The 24,024-nt window shown below is 33.8% G+C and overlaps 1 protein-coding gene and 1 long non-coding RNA gene across 2 annotated transcripts; one reads left to right on the forward strand and one right to left on the reverse strand.

Annotated features, from left to right (window-relative positions):
• The first annotated feature begins 17,880 nt into the window (after window positions 1-17,880).
• LOC149175350 (uncharacterized) lies at window positions 17,881-23,396 on the forward strand. The gene is made up of 2 exons (XR_016258006.1): window positions 17,881-18,203; window positions 22,333-23,396. It is a non-coding gene; the product is annotated as an uncharacterized LOC149175350 (long non-coding RNA).
• On the reverse strand, window positions 18,232-19,295 carry LOC149175351 (uncharacterized). The gene is made up of 2 exons (XM_089419617.1): window positions 18,754-19,295; window positions 18,232-18,636 (listed from the first exon to the last, which is right to left on the reverse strand). Exons 1-2 carry the CDS (start codon window positions 18,895-18,897, stop codon window positions 18,274-18,276), a joined length of 507 nt encoding a protein of 168 aa, XP_089275743.1. The 5' UTR covers window positions 18,898-19,295; the 3' UTR covers window positions 18,232-18,273.
• Window positions 23,397-24,024: the final 628 nt, after the last annotated feature.

The raw sequence follows: 24,024 nt of genomic DNA on the forward strand, positions 1-24,024 counted from the left end.
AAGAATGTGTGTCGGTCACTCAATGAACATGGTTTAGCCAAGAAAAAATATAAACAGATAGAATTTCTAGGCAAATCTTGTAGAAAAACTGTCATTTTTCCCCAACAAACAAGTTGAACATGAGTTATCCAAATGGAATTCTTAACCCATGTTGAGTCAAGCTAGTGGAAATTTGAAATTGCAATAAATATCCACAGTTGGGCACACTCTTCAATGAGAAAAAACGACAAAAAATATATATATTTAATTGATATGGTAGCTAAGAGTATGCTAGCATAGTTATAAACCAATATTTGGTCATGAAATCAAAAAATTTAATTGATCATGCATTCATTCATGATCTATCATAAGGAGGATAACTTCAAAAATTTCATTGATTGATGGACTTAAGCTAATAACATAATTAAAAAATTGAAAACAATTCTTCCTTTTTTTAAGCTCACAGACCATCTGAAGTTATGCCCAAATAGATTGTAGTTATCGGTTCAAAAGAAAATATGAACTGTAATTGGGCTCAAAAATTGGAAAAGTGATATCAACTTTGATTTTAAAACATTGTTAATTTGTTCTCGTATTCATATAATATTCGTTGGGTTTAACAAATTTTCACTAGGAATTTTTCGTTTGATTTTTGTGGTGACTTTTAGCTAATAATTTCCTCATTATCGATTGACATCCTTTTGCCTTTGACACCTAGCTATTCACTCCCTTTAAAATGATTGTACTATGCATTATTCATATACTTATGCATAAATTATAAGCAACATTGTCATAATTGAAAAAAAATGGCTAAATTCCTATTTTATGAAAAATAGAGAGTAAAACTATAAAAATGGTCTTAGAAATATGTCCACCGTGAGGTTTATAGAGGTTTTTTTAAAACATAAGAATATATATATATCTATATATATATATATATATATATATATATATATATATATATGACAAAAACCTCCTTCAAAATTTTGAAACTCATTCTAAGTTGTCTGCAACAATGTTCTCAAAATTGGTATTTCTCATCTTTTAACTAAATTTGACTAGTTCAGTAAAATGCATGCCCAACCCTCATTCTTGAGTATTTTTGAGTGATTTCGATAGGAAATTATTTTTCTTTTAATTTGACACATTCATTTACTTTTAGTTTTCTAATTTTGGATTTAAAAAATCTTGCTATGTAAATACACTACAAGGTTACCTTCTAAATGTGAAATACCCACTTAGTTGACCAAAATGCAAGCCTGAGTTCTATCCTTGGGTATTTTTAATTGCTTTCAGTTGTAGAAAATATGTTTTTTCCTCCCATGGTCTTATACAAGTCCATATTTGTCTTATAACATTTGCATGAAGTCCATATATGTGTCTTAACAGTTACATGAGGATTTTGTAGCAGTCCCACTACATGATGGATTCATATTTATGCATAAATTATAAGAAACATTGTCATAATTGAAAAGAATGGCTAAAATCCTATCTTTATTATGAAAAGAGAGAGTAAAACTATAAAAATGGGCTTAGAAAAATGTATGCTAGGAGATTTATAGAGAAAATTTTGAAAACATATATATTTGACAAAAACCTCCTTCAAAATTTTGAAAATCATTTTAATTTGTCTACAGGAGTGTTCTCAAAATTGGTATTCCTCAATTTTTAACTGAATTTGACTAGTTCATTAAAATGCACACCTAACTATCATTCTTGAGTATTTTTTAGTGATCCCAGTGGGAAATGAATTTTCTTTTAATTTGACACATTTGTTTACTTCTAGTTTCCTAATTTTGGATTTAAAAAATCCTATTGTGTAAATACACTATAAGGTTACCTTCTAAATGTGAAATGCCCGCTTAGTTGACCAAAATGCAAGCTTGAGTTCTATCCTTGGGTATTTTTAAGTGCTTTTAGTTCTAGAGAATATGTTTCTTCCTCCCATGGTCTTAAACAAGTTTGGATTTGTGATGCGGGAAATTAATGGACAAGAAATTGTCTTGGAAGGACATAGTGGAACATTAATGGAAAGGAATCTTACTAAAGAGTGTCTTATGGAAGATAGCAGAACAATGATTTATAAAGAGAATTCAGCCCAAGAAGGAACAGTTAGTCCAGAAAAGGCTGTGAAGAAGAAAGGAAAAGAGGACAATCAGGAACTTAAAGAGAGGTTGGTAGAGACTGAGGCACAACAAAAAATTGAAGACAATGTTATTTGTACAAATTGCAAAAAGAGTAAGGGTGAATGTAATCAACTACTTGGAAAGAGACATGCAATCTCAGAGAATGAAGACAAGGATGCTTTCATGAATTATGCATATGCAGTGAGCAACAAAGGAGTTTAGTGGAATGTGATATTCATGGCGTTGACAGTAATTTTTACTGTTGTAAAAGGGACTTTACAGTGGAATGGATAATCTATTGTATATGGTGATTTTGCTTCCTGTATAGAAACAAAGAGAACTTTAGGTTCTAAAATAAGAGATTGGCAGATTTTGATTGAAAAGAAAGAGGAATGGAAAAGGCAACGTAGTGGTTTACAGATTTGTAGGGAAGAAACAAGAAGAATGAAAAGAAGTGTGAAAGGAAGGAAGGCCAAAGAGAGGAGCAGAGAACATAATTCAGAAATTAGACAACATTCAAAGAAAAGTGAAAACAAAGAAGACTTTTTCGAGAAAAGACAATATGGAGGAGGGTATGACAAGTTTGACATGCCATATGGGCATCAAGAGGATGACAAATCAGATAAATGATGGCGCAGAGTTAGTAGAAAATGTAATGTATTTTCTGATTTTGAATTATTAATTGTTGGATGTGGTTTTCGGGATGAAGGACAAACTGCTCTTGGAGATATGTTTGCACAAGTTCTGGAAATGCAGAAAGTCAGTTTTCCTTATGGAAATAAGAAGATGAGAGAAAGAAACTAGTTGGCTCACAAGCTTGGAATAGAGGAAGGAGAGTTGGCATAACTCTTAAACAAGTCATTACAGAAGAGAAAGAAAATTATAGAGGATGTGAAAGTACAGTCCATAAATAGATTTTGATACAAAGAAGATTTGAATGTCAAGAGTCTATGTTGAGTTTGCAATTGGAAAATTGGGTGAACAGTTCAGTTAAATTTAATATGAATATGGAGACAATTGAACAAGGTTCAATAACTAAAAAAATTGCAGCTGGTGGACAGTATGTGGTTGAAAGGTTATATGTTCTTGTATTAAACAAGAAACAATCTTCTTTTGAGATAGAGAGAATTCTACTCAAGATATTAGATAGGTGGATGATGAAAATTACAAAGGTGATGAGCATGAGAAATTGTCAAAGTCAGCAAGTTAAGGAAAGATGGAAGGATATAAAGGACAACATAAAGAAAATGGTTTATAGATAGAAGAGAATGCTTGTGATTGGGGTCGAAATCATAATGAATAGTCAGGGACAAGACAATGGAAAATACATAAAGTTGGAGCTCAATTCTATTGAGATGATGACAAGACAGCAGTAGAGAAAGGAACATAAATTTATGTTGTTTCAGGAGTTTTTTATGCAGGATATCAACACCAAAACATTATGCAAAGGAGATGCTTATGACAGCAAAGCAAAAGGACATCCACAACACAGAGTTTGGCATCCAAGAGAAAGAGAGAAGGCAGTAAATGCACCTGCAATTGAAAGAGGTCAGGAAACCAGTTGGAAGATGAAATCTGATGAAGTTTACAATAGAGGAAGTGGGAAGACTCATGAACAGGAGTCCATGAATTATTTCAACCTGGGGAGTCTGATGCAGGAGCATTCTTCAAGGTTTATAAGACCTAAGAGTCTTATCACACATTTACTAAAGGGAGTGGGTTCCCTTAATTATTTATTTATTTTCCAAGTTTATTTTGAGTTTTAAAGAGATTGGAATGTAATTTGATTAATGGAGAATATGTCGTGAATGTAAAGATCTTAGAGATAGTTAAGTAATACTAGGAAGCGTGAGGATTTGAGGGATTTAAATGATTAATTTGGGTTTCTGTTTGAGAAAAGAGTGGAGCTGAAGAGATACTTTAGAAGAGAGTGAGAGATTGTTGGATTTGAACTAAATTGGTTCATGAATCTGTTTTTGTATAAATTATGATCTTTTGAATAATTCGAGAGGTTAGATAAGGGCTAGCTAGGGGTTAGAAAGCAAGAAGATAGTAAGAGAAAGAGTGAGGGGTTAGGAAGAGTAGTAGATGGATTTTATGGAAAAGAACTGAAACAGTCGAATGTGACTGTTTTCCTTGTAAATATCTTATAAAAATACCAAAACAATGTGGATTGGTACATATATCATGTGCGGGAATTTGTGTCTATATGTGTCTTAATAGCCTTATGGTGCGTTGACTGTGAATCTGAGAAATACTGTGGAATTTTTGTGTTGAATAGCATGAATCACTGGCAGAATTTCCTTTACGGGATTAGCATTTAATTGTCTAATAAAACCTATGTATAGGCATGTAGATATCAAGATTTTCCTTTTGAATGGACGAAGAGATCAACGAAAGTGAGCACAATTGGTTTTTGCAGTAGACAGAGGAAGATTGAGAACTATCTTCTATAGTGGAGGACGCAGGGTTTTCCCAACTTCCTAAAGGATTATAAAGAGATATCGAAGGTGAATGGATAGTGGAGATTAGGTCGCATCGTTGGAAATTAAGGATCGATGACGGAGATTTAATGTGCTAAAGGTTTGAGGAATGGCAGAGATTAAGCGCTAACCCTTTATTAAGCCAAGTTTCTTTAAGTTTCGTATTAAGCACGTGGGTAGTTTCCAAAGACGAGAAGTGGTATCTCGTGCACCCTAAAGGTGGGAAGTTGTATTTCTAAATTCTACACGATTAACCTTAGCGGTTGACACGTAACACAGGAAAACAACTTTTCTCGCGTGCTTTTGGAGTATTAACCATTGTGCTAGTTGGAGCGCAAGATTGTGTGATATCTGTTGGATTGAGCGGGGTCACATTGACGGTGCAGATTGTCTGGGCTAGTTGGCGAGCGGATGATGCGATAACCGTCTGATGGTAGAAGATCTACGGTGATCGCGCGGAAACTTGTAAGCAATTTATCTCGGCTAGCGAACCCGATAGACTCATTAAAAAGAGTTTAAGGTTCAAAATGATTGGACTGTCCTTTTAATGGTAATCGGATGCATATCACTTCTGAAAGTGCGTGCAAGTTAGCATTTGACTCGGACGTGATAAGGGTTTATATATCGGGATTAAAACCTTGTTGAGTTTCAGCCATACAAGTTCAACGAAGGACTGACGATGATTGGTCGGGTTTTGTCGAAGTCTGCTGATTTGAAGGCTTCCGATATATACATGGGCCCATAACCCATAGGTCCATGCATGCAAATTGTATAAGATGCAGCTTTGCTATATCAAAGCAGCTGAGTTGTCATCAATTTGTCTTATAACATTTGTATGAAGTCCATATATATATAGATTTGTCTTATAATTATAAAAATGGGCTTCGAAAAATGTCAGCGACAAGCTTTATAGAGGTATTTTTTAAAATTGTTAGAGCACATACTTGGAGGTATATATATATATATTTGACAAAAACCTCCTTCGAAATTTTGAAACTCTTTCCAAGTTGTTTGCAACAATTTTTTCAAAATTAGTATTCCTTAGTTTTTAAGTGAATTTGACTAGTTCAATAAAATGCATGCCCAACCATCATTCTTGAGCATTTATGAGTGATTTCGATAGGAAATGGTTTTATTTTAATTTGACACATTCATTTACTTTTACTTTTATAATTTTTGATTTAAAAAATCTTGTTGTGTAAATACACTACAAGGTTACCTTCTAAATGTGAAATGCCCGCTTAGTTGACCAAAATGCAAGCTTGAGTTTTATCCTTGGGTATTTTTAGGTGCTTTCAGTTGTAGAGAATATTTTTCCTCCTCCCATGGTCTTTAAAAAGTCCAGATTTATCTTGTAATATTCACATGAAGTCCATAACTTTATAGATTTGCTTGATAACTATAAAATTGGCTTAGAAAAATACTAGCCATGAGATTTATAGAGACATTTTTTAAAATATAAGAGCACGTACTTGGCGATATATATGTATTTGACAAAAATCGCATTCAAAATTTTGAAAATCATTCTAAGTTGTCTGTAGGAGTGTTTTCAAAATTGATATTCCTTAATTTTTAACTAAATTTGACTATTTCAATAAAATGCATGCCCAACCCTAATTTTTGAGTATTTTTGAGTGATCCTGATGGGAAATGACTTTATTTTAATTTGACACATTCTTTTACTTCTAGTTTCCTAAATTTTGGATTTAAAAAATCTTCTTGTATAAATACACTACAAGGTTACCTTCTAAATGTGAAATGTTTGCTTGGTTGACCAAAATGCAAGACTGAGTTATTTCCTTGGGTATTTTTAAGTTCTTTTAGTTGTAGAGAATATGTTTCTTCCTCTCATGGTCTTACACAAGTCTAGATTTGTCTTATAGCATTTGCATGAAGTCCATATATGTGTGTTAACATTTGCATGAGGATTTTGTAGCATGCTCACAACATCATGATGACATCATACTTATGCATAAACTATAATAAACATTGTCATAATTGAAAAGAATGGCTAAAATCTTATGTTTCTTAAGAAAAATCAATGAGTAGAACTAAAAATATGGGCTTAGAAAAATGCCCATCATCAGGTTTATGGAGGCACTTTTTAAAAAAATAAGACCTTATACCAAGATATATATATATATGTGTGTGTGTGTGTGTGTGTGTGTGTGGGTGTGTGTGGGTGTGTGAGACATTGAAACTATTTGTTTATATCTATGATTATTTTCTGTCTATGTGTACTTCCTCCTTGTATTCTTCATAGAAAATGTGTCCAACTTGTTTGCCAATACCTTTTTCCGACATTTGATCTGCTACAATGTTCAATTCTCTAAATATATGATGAATAGTAATCCTCTTAAAGGATTCAGTTAAAGTTCTAATTCTCCGCTTTCAATTAAACAAGAAAGAAATATTCTATTCTACTTCAAACTATATTATTTCATAAAAGGAAATTTCCGATAATGATATTTATAAATTTCTTACTGATAACAATTCCATTTTTTTTGTAAGCTTCATAGGAATACATCTTCATCATGTCCAACTTCTCACCCCAATTGGGGGTTGGGGTGGGGGGGTGGGGGGGGGATAACACACGATTTGAACCCAAGAGTTCTAGTTCGATGAGACTTTATTTCCACAACTATTTCCAATTGAGCTACCCCAAGCGGAAAACAATTCCATTTTTTTATTTTTGTAAAGTATTGAGAATTTTTTTTAGTAAGGAAAAAAACTAACCACAATATATTAATAATTATTTTCATAAATTATTACAAAAATCATATCTAGCATCAGATTCTAAGTACATGTTCCATCATCTCCCATAATGAGACATATTATCATCAAAATTACAAAAAAAAGGGTAGTGAGAGTTGATATAATTAATTCCTAGAATATACATATATTACAAAATTACTTCTGTTTTTGTTGGAAGATGTCATTGTATGTCTCGTAGAGGCTACGCCCGACTAGACATGCATATAAAATAGTTTAAAAAAATATTATATTAGGTTAAACTGTAAATAAAAATACTCTAAACAAGAGCTTGAAAAGCTCAATAGCAAAACTAAACATTAACCAACTTCAATATACATGATTAAAAAGAAACCAACAATAAGACTATGATGTGAAAACTAGCACATCCCTTAATAGCAAAACTAAACATTAACCAACTTCAATATATACATGATTAAAAAGAAACCAACAATAAGACTATGATGTGCAAACTAGCGCATCCCTTAGGTTTACGCTAGTTTCTCCTTCCCTTGGATGATGGGTTTTCCTTCGAAATCCATCTCATATCTGGAACAAATTATGCTAGTTATAAAAAAATTAAAAATATATGGAACAATTAAGACCTCGAATATGGAAACAGTTGAACTAATGATTGATTTCTACCTTGGAAAATGGGCTATGACTGTCAACTCTACTTTGACTGCTTGAAAAAATAAAACAATTATTGATGACCCTTTGGAATAGGAGGTTGACTTTGAATAGGAACTTTTTTTCCATATTTGGAAATATTCTCCCACGTTGATCTTGTTGGAATGCCAATGCTTGACATTTCTCTAGTCAACAAATCCAAATTTGTGTGATATCCATAGAAAATAGGGGGAAGGAATTCGATAATGTTTCTAAGAATATAAAGTGCATTCAAATCATCCCACCAGATCATAAATAGTTTGAGCATTTAATGGAGAAGTAAGATTCTAAAATTTGGAATGATATTGATGCCTCTCCATCGATTTGTTTTGATATTTAGAATTTGGAATAAAATTTCCTTTCTTATCCTAAAATGAAGGAAACCCTTATTTGAAAATATCTTCAAATATTTTCTTGCAATCAAACTCTCTTTTAAACAAGTGATTATCTTCTTCTTCAACTTTATTAAGCATTGCTTCTTTATTAGTCACCTTTCTAGCTTGCAAAATAAAATCCACTTTATTTATCACTCCTATGAATTTGAGTTCATTGTTTGTTTTTTTTTCCAAATATTGTATAGCAATGTGAGCTATGGTTAGCTTATCTCCCAAATTCTATTTAATGAACTTGCGTTTCTCGAGACAATTTACAACTATTTGATTCTCATTTTCTAATAAGCCATAACATTTCGTCAATTTATTGATATCAAACATGATAAGGTCACAAATAAATTATCTAGTGGCTTCCAGGGTAGATACTCTAGTCAATTGGATCCTTAAATCCACAGTTTCATTATGCAACTCACTCTTTGTTGAAACAATATTTTTTGTTGCTTGAATCAATCACATGTTCCTTTTTTAATATGATTTTCTTTAGTTGGCTACATTCTACTTGGCTCTTTCTCCATGCATCTTCAAATTGACTTTTAGGTGCAACTGAAACTTCACTTGTTTGTGGATGTCCTCCCTATTTAAGCAACATTATTTCAAGCTTTAACTATGAAATTTCATTATGTAATCTTGTTATTATTCCTCTAACATTTGTTAAGCCATCTTCCAGTCCATCCTTTTCTTTTTGTATTGATATAAGTTCAAAATTTTTAGGATTGGGCATATTAAGTTTTCCTTTTAACATATTTATCTGATCTTCTTTGTCCTGCAACAAAGATTTTAGAAGAGCGAGATAAGTGGGATCTTCACCTGGTTCTTTTATCTTCTTCTACAGTTCTTTCTTCTCCAACTGTAATGCTTTAATCTCCACTTCACTTGTTTGTGGATTTCCTCCCTATTTAAGCAACATTATTTCAAGCTTTAACTATGAAATTTCATTATGTAATCTTGTTATTATTCCTCTAACATTTGTTAAGCCATCTTCCAGTCCATCCTTTTCTTTTTGTATTGATATAAGTTCAAAATTTTTAGGATTGGGCATATTAAGTTTTCATTTTAACATATTTATCTGATCTTCTTTGTCCTGCAACAAAGATTTTAGAAGAGCGGGATAAGTGGGATCTTCACCTGGTTCTTTTATCTTCTTCTGCAGTTCTTTCTTCTCCAACTGTAATGCTTTAATCTCCACCTACAATTTCTTCTTCTAGTTTTTTAAATTTAATAGTCTTTGTTGAAGCTTTTCCCTACTCATGGACACTTTAATCCAGTCTGAAAATACCATTTTTCTAGTTTTACTGTGCATGTCCATCAGTAATCTGGCATACCAAATCTATCCATTTGAACCTTTATTTGAGTAGCTTTCTAGTCTTCATAAGATCTTGCATCCTGCTTAATTGGATCTAAAACTACTCAATTCAAAAACACATCACTATGTTTAAAAGTTGATGCCAACATAAGTGAACCTTTATTCGTTAGATATAGAATTTCCTTATGTCTTTCAATGTTGGAAAGAGATTTTATTTGACTAAACTGCTTAACAATTCCAACACTAGGAACGCCTTGTTGAGAATAAACATTTTTCATTTTAGCTGAAGGTAGATATTCAATATGTATAATAGGATCACTTGACATAGATTTCTTAGAAACAAGCTCACTTGATGAATAAGCTACATAATCTACTTCACTAATATGAAATGATTTAAACCCTTTTCCTTCTGATTCCTCCAATTCAATTTTTTGATCTGCCTTAAGGTCAATTATCATGCTACTAGTTTCTTTCTTTGTAGGTGTTGAAATCATATCTATATTTGTTTCAAAGGGTGTTTATGCCAATTCTTTTCCAACAATAATCTTATGTGATTGTTTGTTAGTTATTTTCACTAGTTCTAGCCCACCTTTATGTTCATAATTTGACAAAGAATGTTTCCTTCTTTTCTTTGTAATGACCTTATAAGGTTCATATTGAAAGGCATTTACAACTTTGAATTTCAAACAGGTTAACATATCTTTAATAATTTTGCTAGAATTTATGTTCTTAACTATAAATGGACCAATCTCCTTAGGAATTTTGAAAGACAAAGGAAGTTTTTTATTTGAAAATTGTATTTGGTCTGAATTTAACCTTTATCTCATACATTCTATGCCACAAAAATTCTCGTTGTTAGGAACATTTGAAATTTGTAGAGTTGAACCTGAACACCATATACCATAATAATTGTATGATCTTCATGCAGAAACTAATCACCCACCCTAGTTTGAGGACTGAGCTATAAAATTTTCTTGAACTTTGTATCCATTCTTGGGATGACTCCTCAAAAATCAAATCATACACTTTTGGCATGAATTTTTTGACAAAATGGGAAAAACTTATTGATTTATTTCTTACAAATGATTCTCTATGAATGATAGACTCTATCCCAAAAGCTATGGATCGAGCTTCATCCAACAGTTCCTGAAACTCATTAGTTAAATTGCCCAAAAATAAATACACAAGGTATGACTATTATCTGAAGATTTTTACCTTTTTCTAATTTTCCAGTTGATCATGGATAGAATTTTTTGTCCTTAGTTGACAAATCCTAGATAAGGAACTGTGTCAAAGAATATATGTGGAAGATATGCTTTAAAGATAGTTTTTTCAATGATAAAGAACCGTGGTTTAAGTAGATAAATCTTACTCTTTTAAAGACTAACCAAAGTGTTGATTTTCAATAATAATATCATACACACTTTAAATATGTGGATAGAAGAATGAAGGAAATATTAGACAATTCATATACCCATTATGAATATCTAATTATCCAATAAGAATAGAAAGCATGTAGAAGAATATTCTATAGCTAAAAAATTAATACAAGTAGGAATTGTATAGAAGGGCAACAATCAAATTATACATAGTAACTAAAACAAACATATTGTTTGTTTAATTAACGCAATATTAAATATAGCTTTGCAAGGGGATTTTGGGGAGATTAATTCTCAGTCGCATCTTTCCCAGTTATCTACACAAACATAAACGTATGAGAAAAAAGATGATGTAAAACAAGATGCACTTACATATGTAACAATACTATTATCAGCTGAAACCAATACTCCTTGATTAAATTTGAAATACTCAAGTACTGAAAAAACATGAATGTTTTGGGTTCAGGAATCAACGCTTTTCATATCAAAATTTACAATGTATATAGAGTTCCTTCAATTCTTGATTGCTACAAATTACAAGGAAACAAACTTCTATCCAAAAATAACAGTTTGTGTGATTCCTTACATAAAACTCAAATTATAATGAAAATCTTCACCCTGATATTATGGAACAACCCACAATTTTCTCCCCACTATCTAGACATGTCCTGATTTTGTTCCCGCATACAATATTTCTTAAAATACCTTAAGATAGGGTGTCAACAAGCTTATCCCAGTCTGTGCTAGTTGGATAGGTGAAAGAAATTAACTTTCAATATTGTTCATCCAACTCAGTGTATTTTTGAAATGTTGGCTTGACTATAAAAATATATTGGATATCATAACATATGAATAAATCATCTGATAACTTCTCAAATCCTTAAATGACGTAATCATTTTTCTTACAGAAGAACAATTTTTCTATAAAATCTATCAACTTGAATTTGCATTCATTTATGTCAATCTTTCACCTGTCATGCCATATTTTTTTAAACAAAGCTTTCTTGAAATCCATGATGAATTGATTTTAGTAAAAATTTCCTATTTCTTCTAACTCCAAATTTGATTTAGTATTCAGAAATATGATAAATTTACCAGCTTATTGACGGTGTTGGATGCTGCCAACATATAGGGGATCTCCCTGATGTGAATTCCTAATTAGACCTCACACCATTTGGTATAGGAGTCCCATATGGTTATATGGTCCAACCACCATTGTGAATGATTTAGAGGTGTGTCTTGGCCACAACACATACATAGGAGATCATAAACACGACTTTGGGGAAGAAAGTATGTAAGCTTTGTGTGACATCGAATGTAGAGTGTAATGGGAGCTTTCAAAAACATAAAAGACATGAGCCTATAATAGGGAAGTAATAGTACTATCCTAGGAGAGTCACACAAGTGAAAGGAGAAAGACTTGTTGATTAGGCTACAAATTGGTTCACAAGATAAAAAACAATATAGAAGCATAAACAACACCCATTCAACATGATCCATATCTAAAGCAACTAAATAGTTCATTATCTTTAGCATGTAATACATCAACATATGCTGGAAACATATAAATAATAGTCTTACTACATTCACGATACATGCATGAAGGAGTGTTGGATCGAAGAGCTTCTGATGATTAATAATGTAAACTTTGAAACAGGAACTGATACTGTTACCCGTTTCGTAGAGATAGCAAAAAAGTGACCTGATTTTGAAAAGGGGTGATGCAGAACGCACATGTTTTTTTTAGAGCATAGTTTTTGGCACTTTATTTTTTTTATGTACATTACGTTTTAGAATGGTAGTGATTTTCATGCTAATTTAAAAAAGTGAGTATTCTGCATCACCCCCTTTTTTTAAAAGCCCTGGTTTTTGGCTTTAAATTTTTTAATGTATAAAATGTAAATAATTATTTTGTAAATTTGATAATTTTTGAAGTGGTCGTTTTCTTCACATTTTCTTGTTTTTTTATTTTAATTTTAATTTTCTTTTTCGTGAGGTTTTTATTTTTTTGCATTTTTAAATTAGAAGGTCGATATTTAGAATTTTCGATATTCTACATATTTATACATCCTTAATTAATTTTTCAATCCACATGAAATAATTGTTTCTAAAAAACAATATTTTTTAACAATGGACATAAAAATAACCATTTTTAACATAAATATAACTAAAAAACTACACGTTTTGATAATTTTTTGCTAGAATTGACATGTCAAAATCACAATTTTTATACGATAATTTTAACTAAAAATGGTTAAATAATAGCTTTTTTTATGAATTTCATGTCAAAAAAATAATAATAATCACTTTTTTTTTTTTTTTTTAAATAATGATTAACTTAAAAATCAATGCGAAAATCACATATTACAAATATTGAACGTATAACAACCCTACTTGAGTGTTTATTTTTCTCATAAAATGTCAAAGTCAAAACATTGCAAAGCTTGATTTACAAGCATAGCTTAAATTTAATCAACAATGTCACATAATCCAAACTCTTCGTCCTCTAGAGTTTCATCATTGTCTTCTTCCACAATATTTTATGTTTCCTTTTGCTCATTTTCCTCTTCTAATGGGTCTTTGATGTCTGCGAATCTCCCAATGTATGTCTTTCCAAATATTCCACGTAATGGTGGTTGGGGTTCCTTTGCCTTTTTTGCCACACGTGATTCACTAAAGTCCCATTTCTTCAACCCAATTTCTTGCATTGCATCTGGAAGAAATTGAAGAGCATTAATTCTTTGTTGAATGAAATTGCACTGTACTGGATCTTTTTCAATTGCAATGCAATTTCTTCCTTTTTGAAGGCAACATGCTAGTGTTGTACCTAATTATCAAGCACAAAAGAAATAATGAACTAAATTAGTACAATGACATATTAATTAAAAAAATAACATATTGAAATTCAATTCCATATAATAAAACTTACCTGAGCCAGAAAATAAATCCAAAACCTAATCTCCTTCATTTGAACAAATGTCTATAAGATAGTTAATCAATAATTGTGGTTTTTGATAAATGTTAACTATCTCTCCTTTTGCTTCTTTGTCTTCATATGTTAGTTTTATCACAACAGCATCATAAGTCAGTATTTGGCTATGACTCTTTCCGTCTACCCGATTAAAAATCATATACATATGGCTATCATCTTTTGCCCAACTATCAATATGAACGAACTCACAATCATTTATAAATTGTTGATCTTCATTGTTAAGAAGATTTGACTTTTTCCTGTAACATGAAATAGTAAAAGTTCAATTAACTTGTACATAAATAAATTTTTCAACATTAATCAAATATACATTTTAAACGTCTTACCATGTAAGATGCATCCTTGAATTTTTTTTCCCCTTGAAGCTTGACAATATCATTGCCAATTGTGTGTCTGAATGAAATGTCACAAATCTCCATAATGGTGATGACATGACTTCTTCAAATCCCGCAACCACTTTACTAAGAGCTTGATAAGTATAAGGGTCACTATCATAGTCAATGTTTGGAATATTGAAACCATGGGGAATATCTGCAATGACTAGGGCATAATCCCTTTTAGGTATGAGTTTAGCAATGTCTTCACAGTCGCCTTGTATTACTTGATATTGAATAGTGTCTAGCCCATTCCAAATGAAATGATTAAGAGTTCGATCAAGTTTAACATTCTTAATACGTTTCTTCCTCAGTCTTTCGATCTTTATTTTTTCAATAAAGGTTTTGAAACTATTTGGCGCTTCATTATCATCCTTCCTCATCTTTTATAAAATAAACAAATATATGTGTAAGTTATAAAGTAAAAATAGTACACAGGTGAATAAAATTGAATGTATAAATCAAGATACCTTTTTAAATGCAAGATAAAAAGCTTTTTAATGTTGATGTAGAACTTGAATCTGGATAGTTGTGTACAACATCATCCCAACTATCTTCATTCAACAATCTAACCATTTGTTCTTGAATTTTCATATAAACTTTGTGACTGCATAGATAAAGTAACAAAAAGTTAATATAATGATATTTATAACAAATATTACCAAGAACAACATGTTTTATTTAAAATATAATTATAATCTAGAAATAAATAAAAATATTTCAACAAACTTACTTTTGAAATTCTTTAGACATTTCCTCCAATGATAATTCCCCTGACCTCACATGAGATAATATTGTTTTGACAATTTTTTCATCTTTCACTCCTTGCATCGCCCTCCAAGGTGTGATAGTCATATCGTTTGGAAGATGCTTCATTTCAGGAGCTAATTTACTGTTGCCACATATCAATGGCTTAGACTTTTTGACCTTCTGGTTTTTAATGGAAATGTCTTCCCACATGCTAAAAATCTCATCAATCAACCTCCAAACGTCTCCAATTCTAAATGCCAATTGGAAAATGTTATCAACACCTCTGAATAAATCACTATGTTTGTTGCCTTTTCCACCTTTTGAATTGGTTTTCTCTTCAATTTGATATCCTATTTCCATACAACATTCCTTTTAGAAATTTGCAGTAACATTTATCCTATCCCCACCACAATTTTCTTCAAATTCACTATGAATAAATCTAACCCTTTGGATGAAAGTCATAGACATCCTATATTCATTATCTGAATTATGATCCCATGCCACTAACTTTTCTTCTGTATCTGATAAACCAGCGTAAATGATACATTTCATTGTTTCAAAACGTGGGTTATTAGGATATTCCTCCAATTGTCTTTGAGCTTCTACAAAATGGTTCCCCCCAAGCACATAATAATTGTATTCAAAACATTTTGACTTATCAAATGCTTCTTTGTTGGGAACTTGAAGTGGATCAACAAGAAGCACATAACTAACCACATGAGCATATGGATTGTACCTCATCAATGTCTTCAAGTTGTGAACATGCAGATGATGTGGCTTTCTAACTTGATATTGACATGGTCCTTCACTTGCTTTATAGGTTTTCCTAACATTAAGCTGAAATGTACGACCACCATCAATTAAGTTTCTCTTTTTCAAATTCTCTTGAATGACATTTTGTTTTGTTTTGATAATGCCATCTTCTAAATTAGCTCTTGGTGTAATGATTTCTCTGCTTTCTTTTGAAGTTTCACTAGGTTCTTGACTGCTGGTAATGATTGCTTCAAAATCTTCAACTTTACTTTTCTTGGTCATAACATTCCCAATAGATTTATTCTTGGGCATTGTTACTTTTGGTTTTTTATGGATCTTCTCAGTTCCAATGTCATCTTCAGTAATGGCAAAATATGCTTCATTGTCAATTTCAACTTCATCATTCTCAAAAGTAACTTGTTTACCCTTGCTAGATTTATCCACCAGAGGCCTTTTTTTCTGATTCTTTGCATGTAGTTTTGTAGCATTATCAATTACTACATTTTGCTTATTTTCCATATCTTCTTCTGACATTGAGTAAAAACTGCTGACAACTTTCATGATATCATGCTCTATGAAATGAATACCTCCCAACCTAATTGAACAACTTTCAACGAAATTCTGCCAAACAAAATATCATATGTCAATAAAAAACAAAGTTAAAAAATATAGCGAGACACTTTCAAGAACGCAAAATACAAATATAAATAACAATACTTACGATGTTTTGTGTCATCTCATTTACGATTTGATTACACAACTTTGTAGATACCTCTCTCATGTCATACAATGAATATGATAGTTGGTATTTAACCCTTTCATGTGACTTGGGAGCTTTTGTAAGTACGTAAACAACTTCAGTGTCTGGTACCGAACACATATCTATGACTCTTCCCATCACCTCAAAAATTTCATTATCATTCGGTATATCGATAAATAGATATATATTCACATTTGTGCTTTCTCTTTCTTTCACATACCAGATTCTTGATGGAAATTTCACCTCTTTTGAATTCTTCTAGTCTGAAATCATCTTCTTATCACTTGAGGCACTTGAAATATTTGTAGTCATGAGCTCAGGTGGAGTTCATTCACCAATGTTTCTTGAAGATGCACCTTTAAGAGTCTTTGGTCCAGAAAGATTCACTGAAATTTTCTTTGATGCCATTTTCCTGAAAAATAGAAACACATAAATTAGTAAATAATAAAAACATTTTTTTTTCTTTTTCTGAATATGACTACTCCTATATTGATACAAAAATTTTGTTATAGAGAGGCCAAGGCCTCGAGATTTCTAGCCGTTGTGTCGGCATGCTTACAAAAATTGCTTGGGACATTGACCAAAACCCAGCATACTGACTTACTTTGAGACTTGAGACATCTAAAAAATAGTGACAAAATACCAAGACAAGAGAAAGGAACAGCACAACCGCTGCCAAAAAAGTGACCCATTAACATTTTGAACTGGAACAGGAGTAAACCGCCCACACCTGGGTAACCGGTAAAGCCGAAATTGAAAACCGAAGTTCTGAGAGCTAGAACCATGAAAAGGCTGTGAATTTGGATGAGAGTGAGTGACTTCGAACAACAATTTGACAAAAACCTTAAGGCATCAACCTGATCATTCTTCATGCTTTGCAGAAGGTGGTTCTTCGACTATGCGGCAGCCATAAGGATTAGGGTCTTCACTTTCAGAGGGTTGGCCCTCTTTTTCTGAAGGACTTCCACCTGAAGGGGCACTAGGACCAGCTTGGAAGGGTGCTGCCTGAGATGTGGAACCACCTTGGGTGTTCCTTTGAGCATTGAAAGTCTGTATTGTAGCCATCTGGTCTTCCATTCTTAGAACTGAAGGGTGTCCCGAACTATTAGCCTCCCAATCCTCAGAAGCTTCACTCAGCTCGATAGTAACTGAGGCAGTGATGGAGGGCAAGGGCTAACCAGCCATATATAGAGTCATAAATGCCCTTGCCAGCTATGTATGGGCAGCACGTCAGGCAGGATGGCATAGGATGCATACATGACTCCGGCCGGCGACCTCGCGTTTCCGGTGACTCTCGCGGGACCCACCACACGACCCAAAACTCAAAACTCAATAACATAATTCCCGTAACTCATTTCGCGCGCCACCGAAACTCTTCAACCACAACCACCGTGCTTTGCAACCCAGTGCCCGACGGACCGAAGCGCTGCAACCCGCAATCCCTCTGCTCTGCAACCCGCAACCCGCAGGACTGAAGCGCTGCAACCTCCTGGTATATTCCTGCACCGTCTCTGCAAATGATCTGTCATGGTTTTAAACATTCATTTTGTTTTAAATCTGTTTTAAAGACTGTTGATCTGCTGTTTTAAAGACTGTTGTTTTTTGGTTATATCTCTTTGCCCAGAGAAAAAAGTCTTGAACCTTTCCATCTGTTTTAAAGACTGCTGATCTGCTGTTTTAAAGACTGTTGTTTTTTGGTTATATCTCTTTGCCCAGAGAAAAAAGTCTTGAACCTTTCCATGAGCTTGTGACTCAAATCCACAAGCCTTCCTGCCGCTAAAACCCTGCACTACCCTTCTTGCCGCCTCCGCTGCCACACATTGTATTATGGCCAGAGAATATAATGCAGGGGCGTGAGATGAAATCGCAGCCTTCGCCATCAGAGACGCCCCGCGCCCCCTGTTTTGCAGATAGTAGAATCGAATCTGCAAGAAGCCCAAATAATTTTTAAAAACTTGTCCGACAAAAGGGCTTGCTAAACATTGAGGTGGCAGCTGTTACCAAAAATTTAAAGCCAAAAAAGAGGAAAAAGCTCAGCTTACCATCCCGAGGGTGTAACAAGCCTCCACATTTCCAGAATCTGCGCATTTCTTTATGAAGCGATGAGCTCCATCGCACCAGCTAGATGCCTTTACAGAGAACGCCGAGGTGGAGGCTTTTCGTAAAACAAACTGGTGGGAACCCATTGCATGGAACCTCTTGCATCTGCACAGAAGAAATCAATAAGCCCCAGCATTTTAGATCGGATTGAACGGACAAAAGGAAAAAGCAAAGGGTATTCTACAGGCAGTAGATGAATAATCCTGTTGCCATTCACAGCCCAAAACAAATGCACATACAAATAGAAATAATCTAGACATGAAGGATAAGAAGCAAGAAAACAGGAGCAATAAAATAGCAAATTCACATACAAATAGAAATAGACATTCAAAATAAGAAGCAAGAAACACAGGAACAAGAAAATTTTATTATGTGTTTGCAGTTATGTCAGACTATATTTTCTTACCCAACCACATAATGGTTCATCACTACCGTTCATTTCTAACTAACTTAATTTCTGGAATACAAATAAGATTTACTCCAACGAATCCATCAACTACACAAGACTTACTAACTATACATTTTATCGAAGAAATTTAGTAGTAAAAGCCATGTCAAAAAGCATAAAAATATAAGAAAGTTCAGCTTAACAAACAAGCATCCTCATCAGCAAATCAATGCATTGAGAAAAGGGGGGAGATTTTAAAGGGCAAAAGCCATTTCAAAAATCACAAAATATAGGAAGTTCAGCCTCCAAACAAATATATTTCATCAGAAAATCAATCTTTAAATGTAGTCATTAGCAAATCAAAGTAGACTCATGACTGGAAAGAGAAAAAAGGAAATTTATTAGTTGAAGAAGTTATTTTAAAACATTTTTGAAGAACAATCACTGTGTCATGTCATGAAGTGTTCTTACAACTATCATGCTATAGAAAACAAAATATTGCCACAGGATAAGGGATAACCAAGGCACCTTGCCTCCAGCCCCCTCCAAAAAAGGGAAAGAGGCGAAGACTCATTTTGAACATTGGGTTCATTTGAAAGTACACGAAGGATGAAAGAAGATGGCACAAACAAAAGTCAAGGAAAATTCAAAAGCCTTTTGCCATGGTGAGAATGCTATCAGAATAAAATCTGAAGGCTTTGGATTGTAGGTGTGAATCTTTGGATGAATATAGTTTTACATTGGGTGGACTCAAGTAATTGCTAGAAGAGAGAATATGGGAGGGATTCAAAACCTTTTCTTGAAGTTAGAATAAACAAACAGAAAGTGTACTCGATCAGTCTAGTGCTTGTAGCATGTTCAACTATCAGACTAGCACAATGCAAAAGATCTTGACATCCATGGATTAGAAAATCAAATAGGTTTTTCATTTGTCTATTTCTTCTCAAAGGTGACAAGCTCAATATGGTTCCAACTCCTGAAACCAACTATTATAAACTGGAGAAAGGACGAACGAATAAAGTAGATGACTGGTGAGTGATGGGCAGATTTTTGTATTCTCTGGCAGGGATGGTTAGGTGAAATGATAAATCATTCAGTACCAAGATCTAGACAAACTTTTCTTCAATTACTCTACACAAGCTATTTTATGCATTCAACACGATTAAGTTACAGTAGCTCTACAGATGAAGAATATTGTGCCAGTGGAAAGTTATGCTGATTTTACTTGATAATGGTGGGACCACAAAATTACCCTTGAAAGTTTATTTTCCACTTTATTTCAATCGCATTGGATAATTTCAATTTCCAGTTATCTTCTTAGTTGGTTATATGTTATCAAATATTATCTTGAGTTTCAGCCATACCAACATTGTGTGCAGAGGATAGGGTTTGAGATTTTCTTTTGTCTCGAATTGTCTTCTAAAGTTATAAATGGTGTTTACGATTTTTATTGCCAAGCTAGGGGTTAGCTTGGTTGAGTGGGTGCTTAAATAGGGTCATTGAGGGGCTAAGTACTGAAAATTATGCCTCAAGATCCCAGCCTGCACCTCCCACATGGTGAGAGGGCTTCAAGAAGCTGCAGTCTGTGGTGGAGTGTTTGGGTGCTCGTTGACATGTTGGCAGCTAAAGCTGTTGGTTGTTTGGAATGCCCTGGGAGTGTCCCAGAGAGGAGGCCAGATCCAGGATTGGGGCTCCTGGAATGCTTTTGAGCACTTAAAAGTGTTTAGTTCTAGCTTCAAAGCTCGTGTATATGGGGGGACCTTGAAATAGGTGCTCCCATTCCTGGGAGCAATCCTGTGTTATAGAGTCAAAAATTCACATATACAATATGAATCATGCCATGTTCTTGAAGAAAATTCATATATACAATATGATTCATGACATGTTCATGAAGAATGAAAAACTTTTGATGTGCATCTGCCTTAGGCTGTCTCAACATCAAGGAAATCCAAGCCCTTTGGTGTAAAAATAGGACCCTTCTTGACTAGCTAAGTGGATGTTGGATCTATGTAGCCCAATCCAATTGCTTTATTATCCATGCCATTTGCAGCAATGATGTTGGATTTTGTACTCTATATTCTATAATGTACATTATTTGTTATTAGATAATAGCAGTAGGCTACCAAACGAGCCAGTCAGCCATACTTTTCCCTTGATACTTTTAACTCACCTAATTTTCTTGTCTTGCATTGTCTTTTAAAATTATAAATGGTGTTTACGATTTTTATTGGCAAGCTAGGGGTTAGCTTGGTTGAGTGGGTGCCTAAATAGGGTCATTGAGAGGCCAAGTGCTGAAAATTATGCCTGAAGATTGCAGCCTGCACCTCCCACATGGTGTGAGAGCTTCAAGAAGCTGCAGTCTGTGGTGGAATGTTTGGGTGCTCATTGACATGTTGGCAGCTAATGCAGGAGCCCTTATTCCATCGGGCTTCTCATTCCTCCTCCCAGAATGGAAAGGTCAAAGAGATCTGAAATCCTTTCTTCAAGCACTGCATTCTTCACAACTGTTGGTAGATCAATAATTTGATTGGATGAGTCCCTTTCAATTGGTCTTCTGCCAGTGATAATTTCAAGTAATATAATACCAAAACTATAAATATCTGTTTTTGTGTTTGCCTTGTTCATCTTGAGCAGTTCAGGTGCTTTATAACCTTGAGAAGCAGAAGCTTCTAGCATTGCCAGTTTTGTACCCGGATTCATAAGTAAGTGAAGACCAAAGTCAGAAAGATGGGCCTCATAATTATCATCTATGAGTATGTTCTTGGACTTGAGATTGCCATGTATGATAGGCGTTTCCAGGCAAGTGTGAAGGTCCTGGATCTTCTAATCTGAGGCATTCAAGTTCCAAACTGAGCATAACATAAAATCTACTCATTCCAACAGCCATTTAAGTTTGATATCCATCTTTTACCTGCTCTCTTCTGCACTGAAATGATACATAGATACACTCAAATACACCACCCATCACATTTATTACTATTAACACTCCTGCTTTGATTCGTCATTATGCTAGCCTGCGTAATTTATAGAAAAATGGAGGCTTCAGTCAGTCGAGTTTTTCATTTATCTAAAGAAATTTCTATATTTTTTGGAGCAGGTAAATAATTGTTGAATATATCTGATGTCTTTGCAGATGTGTGTGTCATTTCCAAGGCCGAGGATGGATATTCTTCTGGTGAGTATCTGATGAACGTGGATGGATATTCAAGCGGTATACAAAGCAAAGCAATTCAGAAAATTACAGAGCAGTTTCGAAAATCTTGCGAATTTAAAAGGTTGACAGGGAACATAATTCCTTTTAGAACCTGATTCAGTGAGAAATTATGTGTGAATCTCTTGGGACAGTTTTGAATAACTTGAACTTCTTAGTGGTTGGTGAAATTTGTTGGCAATGCTTTATGCTAACTTGCTGTCTGCACTTGCACCATTTGCCTTTAAGAAGTGTGGATTGATAATCACTGCAATGGAGCAAAGTTACATTGGTTGGTGGGAAAGGAATTACCTGATTCGGTGAACATATAATTTCAATTAAACAGTGGTTACCACTGCTCCAATTAAATCTGGAGAGAGTGATGGCACTGGCTGCAGGTTGTAAATCTGGAGATGTTGCTGACTGGCCTAATTGGTCTGCAATTCCTCATGATAAGCGAGTTGTTGTGAGATCTTCAAGAGGTAACTCACCAACTTTAGATAAACCTCTGTCAAACTTAGACTCCATCAAGGAGATTCCATTCAGAGAAGAAAAATGCATTGCTAGCTTGCAAACTGCCAGTTGGGAAGAGCTGCAGCCAAGAGGTGAACTAGATGAATGGTTGGGCACTGCAGCCTCTACAGCTCAGCTTGAAAATCAATCATCTTCCAGCACTTTGCTCCAATGGTGGCAGCATCCATTTGATTGATGAAGCTTGACACATCTACAGAGATTCATTTCAGAACATTGCTGGTGGTGATCCGGGATTCATAATAGATCAGTACTTGAGAAACATTTTACATCTTTGATGATAAGTAGACTTCTACTAAGGCAGGAGCAGCTTGCTGTCCCTGTTGTAGTAGTATGTTTACTGCACAACTTTGTGACAAATGTATGATAAAAGAGCAATTGGACATTAGCTGCAGAGCTAACACTCACCCCTCTTGTAAATTTGATTCAATATTACTTACAACCGAATTTATTCAGCTACATATATGATTTCTTAATGGCTTATTTCACTTACAATCTTGTTTGTGTGAATATTTTTCCTTTTCAGTTTGGCCAGAACATTATATATATATATATCAACCAGGACTATACCCTGTTCTCATATATTGATATAGCACATATATTGAAGGACAGTTTTACAAGTTACAACAACATCACAGGGCACATGACTTTTTAATGATTTGTTTACATGTTAACTAAATGAAAAGATATTGTTCGCAGGTTGAAATTTTAGTGCCCCCATCCGTGTGCCTTTTTAATATATATCTCCAGGCCCTTCAACTCAATTACCCTTGCCCCTCTTTTCCATTTTGAAACAAGGTTTTAAAACCCAACCACTATGCTAATTTTGCAGACTGGTTTTTCAGTTCCCTCTTTAGGTTCTGTTAGTGGTTTCTTCGATTCCCTGTTCTCTGTTAAAATACTGGTATATAACTTTCATAGCCAATTTACTCCTATAGTGCAGCAATTACATTACTTTGACTACCAACGTCAAAAGTGCAAATCTAGTATAGCACTTTCTCCATTTGTGAAACGTTTATTAAGAGTCCATTTAAATCACCAGTATAGCCAATGCTATTGTTGTTACTGTTGTTCAACTCTCATGAACTATCATTTCTATATCTT

The sequence above is a fragment of the Pinus tabuliformis genome, chromosome 4_1, assembly GCF_031772625.1.
Source record: "Pinus tabuliformis cultivar Carrire ecotype Pingquan chromosome 4_1, CPIR1, whole genome shotgun sequence".
In the NCBI taxonomy this organism is placed as follows: Eukaryota; Viridiplantae; Streptophyta; class Pinopsida; order Pinales; family Pinaceae; genus Pinus; species Pinus tabuliformis.

Bases quoted from the DNA above. Each gene is read 5' to 3' on its own strand.
- LOC149175351 (XM_089419617.1), bottom strand. From the start codon at position 18,897: ATGGGTTCCCACCAGTTTGTTTTACGAAAAGCCTCCACCTCGGCGTTC. The intron at 18,637-18,753 runs GTAAGCTGAGCT...GGCTTCTTGCAG, and splicing joins CTTGTTACACCCTCGGGATG to ATTCGATTCTACTATCTGCA.